The sequence below is a fragment of the Homarus americanus genome, unplaced genomic scaffold, assembly GCF_018991925.1.
Source record: "Homarus americanus isolate GMGI-L3 unplaced genomic scaffold, GMGI_Hamer_2.0 scaffold4896, whole genome shotgun sequence".
NCBI classification, from domain to species: domain Eukaryota; kingdom Metazoa; phylum Arthropoda; class Malacostraca; order Decapoda; family Nephropidae; genus Homarus; species Homarus americanus.
Window position 1 is genome coordinate 3,088,889 of NW_024749657.1, and position 12,084 is coordinate 3,100,972.

At 44.3% G+C, this 12,084-nt stretch overlaps 1 protein-coding gene across 1 annotated transcript in view; it reads left to right on the forward strand.

The window, feature by feature from the left end:
• LOC121853476 (pollen-specific leucine-rich repeat extensin-like protein 3) overlaps positions 1 to 4,048 on the forward strand; it is an 18,460-nt gene extending 14,412 nt beyond the window's left edge. The window contains exon 4 of the mRNA XM_042347618.1: positions 3,777 to 4,048. Coding sequence (XP_042203552.1) covers positions 3,777 to 4,048 — 272 coding nt within the window. The remainder of the gene's footprint in view (positions 1 to 3,776) is intronic.
• The last annotated feature ends 8,036 nt before the right edge of the window (positions 4,049 to 12,084 follow it).

Sequence of the window (12,084 nt, forward strand, 5' to 3'; positions counted from 1 at the left end):
TACCTGTACCTGTACCTGACTATACCTGCCTGTACCTATACCTGTACCTGTACCTGTACCTGTACCTATACCTGTACCTGTACCTGTACCTGTACCTATACACATACCTGTACCTGTACCTGTACCTGTACATACCTGTACCTGTACCTATACCTGTACCTGTACCTGTACCTGTACCTATACCTGTACCTGTACCTGTACCTGTACCTATACCTGTACCTGTACCTATACCTATACCTGTACCTATACCTGTACCTGTACCTGTACCTGTACCTGTACCTGTACCTGTACCTGTACCTGTCTCCTTACAACAGCAAAAACAAATCAATAAATGAAAAACATAACCAAACGGTAATAAACGATAATAAACAGAGGTAAACGACGATAAGTTGATCATTTAAGTAGAAGAGTGTGAGGTAAAGTGTGTTATATAAGTGTGAGGTAATGTTTGGGTTATTGTAGGAGCATTAAGTGTGTCTTGTTCTTATTGTTTCTTGTTCTTGTTCTTGTTGTTCTTGTTGTTCTTGTTCTTTTGTTCTTCTTCTTCTTTTTCCTTCTTCTACTTCTTCTTCTTCTTCTTCTTGTTCTTCTTGTTCTTCTTGTTCTTCTTGTTCTTGTTCTTTGTTCTTACTCTTCTTTCTCTTTATTATTATTATTATATTATTATTATTATTATTATTATTATTATTATTATTATTATTATTATTATATTATTATTAGTAGTAGTAGTAGTAGTAGTATTAATTAGTAGTATTAATAGTAGTAGTAGTAGTAGTAGTAGTAGTTAATTAAGTATTAGTAGTAGTAGTTCGTTTGTCTGTCTCATAACTATATTTACATACCTTCAATTACCTCCTAATTATCATATTACCTGTCTTACTTTCCTGATAATCACCTTCCTCCCTTCTAAGAGCACGGAGGTTAAACACACACACACACACACACACACACACACACACACACACACACACACATACTCACACACACACACACACACACACACACACACACACACACACACACACACACACACACACACACACACACACACACACACTAAGTCATTCAGCCCAAGACAATACCCAGGTTGTGGAGTTAATATGGGGGGAGGGAGGGTGGATGGGTATGGAAGGTGTGCTCTCTCTCTCTCTCTCTCTCTCTCTCTCTCTCTCTCTCTCTCTCTCTCTCCTCTCTCTTCTCTCTCTCTCTCTTATTCTTACTTTCATGTAATTACTGGAATAAATACACATAAAGATAGATCAAATAAGAGAGACAGACAGACAGACAGACAGACAGACAACCAGACAGACAGACAGACAGACAGATAGGTCATAACCTTTGACCTCTGATAGATTCTCTCTCTCAAAATATTTGTATTCTGTTTTGAGTGTGTGTGTGTGTGTGTGTGTGTGTGTGTGTGTGTGTGTGTGCTCTCTTCACACACGCACACACCAACACACTCAGGTATCGTGACACTCTCCCACACACTCTCCCACATGTTAAGTGCTTAACAAGTGTGCCAGAGGCGGCCGTGTCACACTTAAGTTAAATACCTGAGAAGTGTGAGTGTTTGTTGTGTGAGAAGAGCTACTGTGGCACCCCTGATTACTGTAAGGTTGTGAGGAAGGATGGGAGTGAAGGAGAGGAGAGGAGAGTAAGTAAAGGGAGGTGGAGAGGAGTGGAGAAGAGGAGAAGGGGGAAGGAGAGTAGAAAGGGGGAAGAGGAAGTTGAGGAGGAAGGGGAAGACAGGAAGGGAAACGAAGAAGATGAAAATGTGAAGGAAATTAAGGAGAAGGAGGAGGAGGAGTGGGAGGAAGAGGAGGGGGAGGAAGAGGAGGGGCAGGAAGAGGAGTGGGAGGAAGACATCGTAAAAATTCTTTTGCCAATTCAATTACTGTATTAAGAGAGAGAGAGAGAGAGAGAGTACAGGTCTCACATAATGGTACCACACACAACACAACTACCCTCATGGTACGTTAACCTCACTAGTACCATCATATTGCACCATACACGTACCACCATACCATGATACTAATCCTTACTACTCTCACAATACCATCCTGATACCTCCCCCATGTATTTTTACTACACACCTCTCCTCACACCTGTCATCATGGTACCCTCCTCCTCCACCTCCTTTTTTACCTGTTGTACCTGGGGTGTTAATTAGCGTGACCCATAGGTGGTGAAAAGGTGAGCCACGACCCACCTGTCGAAGGTGGCTACCTCTGGGTTCCTCTCATTCTCACCAATTGTCTGCTGGGGAAACTACACACGCTCAGTGCATCTCTTTTTCCTCCTGTGTGTGTGTGTGTGTGTGTGTGTGTGTGTGTGTGTGTGTGTGTGTGTGTGTGTGTGTGTGTGTGTGTGTGTGTCTGTGTGTGTGTGTGTGTGTGTGTGTGTGTGTGTGTGTGTGTCATCTAGGAAGTGGACTAACCCCTTTAAAATTATACCTCATTTAAAACACCAAGTTTAAACACTTATCAACACACACACACACACACACATTACACACACACCAATGCCAAGACGATTATAGGTGTGGTTAGGAGAAAGAGGGAGAAAGATAGTGAGAGTAGAAAGAGAATGTGATAAAGAGAGAGAGAGAGTGTAATGAGAGAGAAAGATAATGTGAGAGGAGAGAGAGAGAGAGAGAGTATGTGGGGAGATAGAGTCATCTCACACTAAGAGCAACATACTGTATTCCTTGTATTCTCCTGCATAGGTAACAACGAAGTGAGGTAGACAGTTCAGGTGAGGGAAGGAGGAGGGGGTTGGGGGGGGGCAGGGGAGAGGATGGGGGAGGTATAGGGGGAGGTAGAAGGAGGGGGGGTTATGCTGCTTCCTACCTGGACTGTTATTACCTCCAAATACCTGGATGGGTTCGGTAATGTAATCTCTCTCTCTCTCTCTCTCTCTCTCTCTCTCTCTCTCTCGTACAGCTGTGTGAGGATGTTGAGCAAGACGTCGTGTTATGTAATATATCAACACTTACTCATCATTACCTGCGTCTGTCAGTCTCTGTCTATCACCAGAAGGAAAGTACTGTGTGTGTGTGTGTGTGTGTGATCATAGTTTAGGCAGATGGACAGATACACACACATACACACACACACACATAATTATATTTATCTATTTTCTCTATATACTTTTTGTATATTTACTCTCTCTCTCTCTCTCTCACGTCCTGACTTTCCAAACAGCAGAGGTTCCACACTACCCTGCACGACGCCGCTGGTAATTGCGATTGACAACCATTGTGTAACTTTGAGCCATTGTTGTGTTGCCTCGCTTGTGTGTTGCGTCCCCTGTGTGTTGCCTACCGTGTGTGTTGCGTCCCTTGGTCCCTTGTGTGTGGCGTCTCTTGTGTGTTGCCGCCCGTGTGTTGCCTGCCCTGTATGTTGCCACCCCTGTGTGTTGCGTCCATTGTGTGTTGCCTCCCTTGTGTTGCGTCATTATATGCCTGTAACTATGCCTTTCTGTGTACCTGCAACTTTAAATATACAACAGACACAAAATAAATACAGTTTTATGTAACGTAAAAGTATGTATCGTAATTGTCTTTGTATCGTAAGGACAATAAATTATTATCCAGGTGTGAATACTAGACGCTCATTGGTCAGGTTATGGTGTGAGTGGGTGGAGGGCATCATGCTATTGGCCAAGGTAACGTGTGTTTGGGTAAATGGCTTCATGTTATTGGTCCGGTATGGTTACCTACGCTGACTGTGTGACCAATGGTTGAAGATCTATCTGAGGATACCTGATACCTGAAGAAGACCTACCCCAAGACCTACCTCAAGACTACCTCAAGACCTACCACAAGACCTACCCCAAGACCTACCCCAAGACCTACCCCAAGACCTACCCCAAGACCCACTCCCAAGACCTACCCAAGACCCACCTAAGACTCCCTCCTAAGACCTGCAAGACCTACTCAAGACCTACCCCAAGACCACCCCAAGACCTACCTCAAGACCCTGCCTCAAGACTACCCAAGACCTACCCTCGAGACCACCCCAAGACCCACTCCCCAAGACCTACCTAAGACACCCTGACCACCCTAAGACCTACCTACAAGACTCCACTAAGACCCCAAGACCTACCCTAAGACCTGACCCAAGACCACCCCAAGACCTACCTCAAGACCTGCCTCAAGACCTACCCAAAGACCTACCCCAAGACCTACCCCAAGACCTACCCCAAGACCTACAAGACTACAAGACTACAAGACCTACCCAAGACAAGACCTACCCCAAGACCTACCCCAAGACCTACCCCAAGACCTACCCCAAGACCTACCTGAAGGTGCTAAGAGACGAACAACTATATAATTTCACATCACATGGAAAAAAAAGACAAGAAAATAAGATGATAATAATAATGATAACTCACACAAAGGAATGATGACGGTAACACACACACACACACACACACACACACACACACACACACACACACACACACAGTATTGTCTCAGGTAATATTATGTGACCATGAGCCGGTGTTGGGGGGATAAAGGACTATAGGGTCAAGGTATACCTGAGAGGTCACGGTCATTACTGTCCCTCTACCTTGCTGTTGTTGTTGTTGTTGTTGTTGTTGTTGTTGTTGTTGTTGTTGTTGCTGTTGTTGTTGTTGTTGTTGTTTCTTAATTATCAATATTCCTTTTACCTGCACCATCATAATTACACACATGCACAGGTATACATACAAGTACAGGTATACATGCTAGTACAGGTATACATACAAGTACTGGTACACATACAAGTACAGGTATACATACAAGTACAGGTATACATACAAGTACTGGTACACATACAAGTACAGGTATACATACAAGTACAGGTGCACATACACAGTACAGGTACACATACAAGTACAGGTACACACAAGCACAGGTATACATGTAGAAAACAGCGGTACACAAAGTACATACAAGCACAGGCACACACAAGTACAGGTATACACACAAGTACAGGTACACATACAAGTACAGGTATACATACAAGTACAGGTACACATACAAGTACAGGTACACCTACAAGCACAGGTACACCACAAGTACAGGTATACATACAAGTACAGGTACACATACAAGTACAGGTATACATACAAGTACAGGTACACATACAAGTACAGGTACACATACAAGTACAGGTACACATACAAGTACAGGTATACATACAAGTACAGGTGCACACATACAAGTACAGGTATACATACAAGCAAGGTACATACAAGTACAGGTACACATATAAGTACAGGTACACATACAAGTACAGGTACACATATAAGTACAGGTACACATACAAGCACAGGTACACATACAAGTACAGGTACACATATAAGTACAGGTACACATATAAGTACAGGTACACATATAAGTACAGGTACACATACAAGTACAGGTACACATACAAGTACAGGTACACATACAAGTACAGGTACACATACAAGTACAGGTACACATACAAGTACAGGTACACATACTAGTACAGGTACACATACAAGTACAGGTACACATACAAGTACAGGTACACATACAAGTACAGGTACACATACAAGTACAGGTACACATACAAGTACAGGTACACATACAAGTACAGGTATACATACAAGTACAGGTACACATACAAGTACAGGTATACATACAAGTACAGGTATTACTGAGTATCAAAGAGTTATCTCCAATATAAATTACAGCAAAAACATACACCCCCTCACACTCACACACACACACACAATACATTACAATCAGGTGTGACAGGTGAGGTAAAAACTAATTAACATAATTATGTAGTTACCTGGGAAAGGAATATTCTGCTTCAAGGTGCTCGTGCTCGTGTGTGTGTGTGTGTGTGTGTGTGTGTGTGTGTGTGTGTGTGTGTGTGTGTGTGTGTGTGTACCTCTGTCACCATACACCATCTATATATTAGTGGATGAAATAGATTCTAACCCCCCCCCGGCGTGATATATTTCCTGCGTGTTAGTGAACAGTAAACCAGCCAATGGACATCTTTTGTTTAACTGTTGTATATGTGTTTTATGATAGGGGGGGGGGGTCCAAATTTGACCTCTCGATGTCAGGGTAACCTCTTATAACGTCCGTCTGGCGTGGAAATGACGGAAGTGACGTCAGTGTGGCCTGGAAGTGACGGAAGTGACGTCAGTGTCACCTGGAAGTGACGTCAGTGTGACCTGGAAGTGACGTTAGTGTAGCCTGGAAGTGATGTCAGTAGGGTCTGGAAGTGACGTCATCGTGGTCTAGACGTGACGTCAGTATGGGCCAATAGGCTCGCTGCAGTTTCCTCCATTCTTATGTTCTTATGTATGTGGGAGTGAAGGAGACTCTAACACTACCTGTCATGTTGCTAGTGTTTGTGGGTCCACCTGGAGAGTTGTCCCTCCCTCCTACCCTCCCCTACCCCCTCCTTCCCCTCTTTCCTCACTCCGTACCCTTCCTTCCTCCCTCTCTTGAGGAAGATGCCCCAAGACCAGTTTTTGTGCTCTGGAGCATCTTCTCTCTCTCTCTCTCTCTCTCTCTCTCTCTCTCTCTCTCTCTCTCTCTCTCTCTCTCTCATACACACACACCATCAGGATGTTGCAGTTGCTTATTAAGGATGTCACGTAGGATGACATAACCTTACCTGGCGAGAGACGATGTGGTTAGGTTAGGTTAGGTGAGAGAAAGAGAGAGAGAGAGAGAGAGAGAGAGAGAGAGAGAGAGAGAGACCACACAGGTGACCATCTCAGGTAACGGTTAATATACAACACAGGTAAGAACATCATCAATTATAATTTAATCGTGATAATTGGTCCTAATTACTGTGCTTGTTGGCACCCACCACCGAGGGGCTTATAGAAAACGGGATGAGGGAGTTATGTAATTAGAAAGGTGATGAAGGAAAGGAGACGAAAGGAGGCATTGTGAAAGTCTTTCTCTCACACACACACACACACACACACACACACACACACACACACACACACACACACGACAGCAGTGCAATTTAATTATTATCATTTATTGGGTGGTTTCACATTTCAAGATCCAAATTCATATACGGATCTCGTGTGTGTGTGTGTGTGTGTGTGTGTGTGTGTGTGTGTGTGTGTGTGTGTGTGTGTGTGTGTGTGTGTGTGTGTGTGTGTGTGTGTGTGTGTGTGTGTGTGTGTGTGTCACCGTCCAGGGAGGTTAGGGGACGTCTTGTAGCGCCACGGGGTTCCTAGCGGCAGGGGGAAAGTTAAGATAAGTGAAGATAAAACATGCATACATACATCCTTTATCTATACATATACATACATGGATTATTTTTCAAGAGGCCAGGTGGGGGGGCAGAGAGGAGGAGGAGGAGGGTAAATGAGGGAAGAAGGAGTGCTAAGAGAAAGAGGAGGAGGTGTAGGAGAAAGAGAAAGAGGAGAAGGGAAAGGTGGAGAAGATGATGAAGGAGGAGGAGGAGGTCTAGGAGGACTGGTACAATGGCAGAATTTCCCACGGGTGGCTTGTGTCAGGGATGGTGGCAGAGGGGTCAAGTTCTCACGCCCACGCCCACTCATATCCACGCCCACACCACATATACCCACGCCCACATATTCTCACGCCCACACATATCCACGCCCATTCGTACTCACGCCCACACATACCCACGTCTACCTACACCCATACATACCCACGCCCACACATTCTCACGCCCACACATACCCACGTCTACCTACACCTATAAATACCCACGCCCACCAACGTCCACTTATATCCACACCCACTCATACCCACGCCCACTCATACCCACGCCCCCCACATACTCCCACTCACACATTTTCACCCCCACCCACGCCCACACATACCCGCCCACGCCCATCCCCCGGGTAGAAGCTTGCAACAGAAGATGAATAAGATGCCTTGAGACCACGACCAATGTGATGAAACTATTGCCCCTCCCCCTTGCCCTTCCTGCCCCTCCCCTGCCCCTCCCCGTCTACATCTCCCTTTTCCTCCCTCTCCCTTCCTCTTGCCCTTTCTCACCTCCCCTCTTCTACTTCAATAGGAGAGTTTAAATGAGGGAAGGAGGGAGGGAAGGGAGGGAGAACAGTAAGGAAGGAGTGAGGGAGGAAGGAAGTAAAGGGAGGGAGTAAGGGAGAAAGTGAAAGAAATGAAGGGAGTGAATGAAGATAGGGAGAAAGGGGGGTGAAGGGAGGTGAAGGGAGGGAGAAGGGAAGGTCGTGACTTAAGGTAACAGAAAGGTAAATGTAGTTTAACCTTTACTCATACAGGTAAAAGTGAGGGTAGGATCACCGGTACCCCCTCCCTTTCCCCCCCCCCTCCCCTACCATTCATGGGGGAGGGGTGAGGGGGGAAGGGGAGGGTAAGGAGAAGGGGGAAGATAAGAGGAGGATAGGAGAGGAGAAAAGAGATGATAGGGAGAGTAGAAGGGTGAGGGAGAGACATGGGTAGGGAGGAGAGGAAGGGAGGGGGGAGGAGGTCAACCCTACCTACCATTTACCTCCGGAAATGGGTGTGAAAATGACCTTTGATGGGGTCAAGGTCTTGGGTGTGTGTGTGTGTGTGTGTGTGTGTGTGTGTGTGTGTGTGTGTGTTTGTGTGTTCGAACTCTCTCTCTTAACCCGTAACATATCTCACCTGTATAGCGTAATTAACCCACCATTACACCTGTCTCACCTGTACTATGGTATAACAGGTGTGTGTGTCATTATCACCAACAACATTTTACATGCTTACACGCCATTACTTACATATCATTACTTACATACCAATACGTACACACCATTACTTACACACCAATACTTACACTATATAAGTAAGGTCTTGAAGTATACCTGAGAGGTAGAGGTTAATGAATGCACAGGTGTATTGCTATGGTTACCTGTGCTCTCTCTCTCTCTCTCTCTCTCTCTCTCTCACATATGCACACATTATCTATCTATCTATCTACATCGCTTACCCCCAAACCGAGAGGGAAGCGAGGGTGAAACGAGAGGGAAGCGAGAGGGAAGCGAGAGGGGGAAGGGGCGTATAATTGTGGGAGTGTCTGGAGTGTTGTGGTGTCACTGTCTCTCTTAATACGACCTTTATGATGAGGCAACTCCGGGCTGAGGTGAGGTGAGGTGAGGTGAGGTGAGGTGAGGTGAGGTGAGGAGAGGTGAGGTGAGGTGAGGTGAGGAGAGGTGTGAGGGTGAGGTGAGGTGAAGTGAGGTGAGGAAGGAGGGCTATATCTCTGTGTCTGTCTGTTTTCTATCTATCTATCTATCTGTCTAGCCTCTCTCTCTCTCTCTCTCTCTCTCTCTCTCTCTCTGTCTCTCTCTCTATCTCTCTCTCTCTCTCTCTCTCTCTCTCTCTCCTCTCTCTCTCTCTCTCTCTCTCTTCTCTCTGTCTCTCTCTCTCTCTCTCTAAATCCAGTAAGACTCACGAACATTCTTACAAACAAAGAACAATTGTCTACACCACGACAGACAGACAGACAGACACACGTTTGATGATAATTCCCTTACAAAATCATCCTAAGTGGTGAGAGGTATAATAATAATAGCGATAATAGAGGTGATGATGGAGGAAGAGAGAGAGAAAAATATAACTAATGTAATAATAATAAAAATATAATAATAATAATAATATAATAATAATAACACACACACACACACACACACACACACACACATACACACACACACACACACACACACACACACACACCTATACACACACACACACACACACACACACACACACACACACACACACACACACACATACACACACACACACACACACACACACACACACACACACACACACACACACACACACACATCCCTCATAAGGTTATTTACACTCCATCAGGTGCGTTACGTCACATGCTCTCCCGTACACGACGCACTTTTCTCGACCAATCAAATCTTCCGTTAAATGACACGGTTGGCGCTGATTGGTCGTTGTGATCAGGTCATTATGTTTATTGTAATAATTAGACTCATGGTTGGAAGTGAATGGGGATCTCTCTCTCTCTCTTTCTCTCTCTTTTTCTCTCACTCTCTCTCTCTCTCTCTCTCTCTCTCTCAATCATATATTATTTATACATACAGAGAGAAAGAGACACAAGAATACAGGAAGAGAAAGAGAGAATAAGAAAGAAAGAGACAGAAAAAGAGAGACAGAGAAAGAGAGAAAGAGAGAGAGGGAATACGAGCGAGAAAAAGACAGAGAAAGATTGATTAAGAGAGAGAGAGAGAGAGAGATTAAAGATAAAGGATGAGCACATAGCCTCACTTTCACTCTCAGGCGTTGGGTGGTGGGGACCCCGCATCCCGTTTTCTATACCACCGGATGGGAGGGGAAGATCCTCTAGAAAATGGTATTAAGAAATAACTTATTGAACTGAGCATCATTAGTGTGTGTGTGTGTGTGTATATCTATGTGTTTATTTTGTTTGCTTCATCCAAATGTTTGTTCAGTGTTTTTTTTAGCATCTGAATATAAAGAAAAAACACCATCTCACTCCATCAGTGTTTGAAAGAGTTGGTAAGTTTGTTATTCCCACGGTACTACCACCACATGCCTGTATTAACTAGTGACACACCTGCATACCTGTGTTAACTAGTGACACACCTGCATACCTGTGTTAACTAGTGACACACCTGCATACCTGTGTTAACTAGTGACACACCTGCATACCTGTGTTAACTAGTGACACACCTGCATACCTGTATTAACTAGTGACACACCTGCATACCTGTGTTAACTAGTGACACACCTGCATACCTGTGTTAACTAGTGACACACCTGCATACCTGTGTTAACTAGTGACACACCTGCATACCTGTGTTAACTAGTGACACACCTGCATACCTGTGTTAACTAGTGACACACCTGCATACATGTATTGGTGCTACTATAGCGTGCGGTCTACAAGATATTTACGGTAGGTTAGGTTAGGTCAGGTTAGGTTAGGTTAGGTTAGGTTAGGTCATTAAAAGAAAATTTATTAATATCTACATTTGTACACTATAACACGAACAACAACCCCCCCTCCCTCCCCCCCAACCACGATCACAAATACAATGCCTCCTAAACACCGTGAGAGGCAAGTAACCCCCCTGAGGAACACCCTGACGATACACCCACCACCTTCAGGAGCCATAAATCCACTTGTTTTTTCTTTCACTCTATTGTCTGTGGACAGTGGGTGACCTCGTCTGCTGAGAGGGGGGGGGAGAGGGATTGGAGAGGGGTGGGAGAGGGCTGGGAGGGGGGTCTGAACTCTAATTAACTACACTTGAGTTTAAACAAAAGAGTGAACAGCTGAGGAGGTTAAGTATTATTAGAATATTGGTGGTGAGTCAGCAAGGAAGAAGAGGAGTAGTAGACCGTGTTGCCAGCCATCCGTCACTCGACACTAGGGAGGGTGTGAGGTCAGGGAAGGTTATAAAAGGAACCTACGTGCATTGGTTACACTGTATGGAAGGATGTAGCTATGCCCTCTCTCGTGATACACACATCCTGAAAGTATATTCCTATCACCTAACCTCCAGGTAACTAAAAGGTACTTAATTATCTCAAATGAAATAAACTGGAGGGACAAAACTTCATGTGGTCAAATCGATTTAATATTCACGCTGTTTATATCAACACCCGAACGTGCCAGAAATAACACAGACACACACACACAGCTTCTACAACTTTAATGACAATACTATACAGGTGTTGTAGTGTTGTTGTTAATGTGTACCTTCACCCCAGACTAACAATTATAACCTACAACATCCAGATTTGTAAATTGGTTGTATAAATAATTTCTTGGGGAGACTCGGTCATATCATCATCTAGAATAACAAACAATTATTAAGTTATATTATTTTTACTATTTTAATTATAATTGTAAGTTTGTTTACACTTATTTTAGGCGTAAGTGTAAGTTTATTTACACTTATTTACATTGAGTCATGTCGTCTTCTGGTCTTTACTTAAATGATCGTCCAACTCTAGCTGTTGTTCTCGTCCTTGAATAAGATGGCAAATTTAACCTCTGACCTCTTGATGACCTTGTTGCTTCTTCACCTGACCTCCTC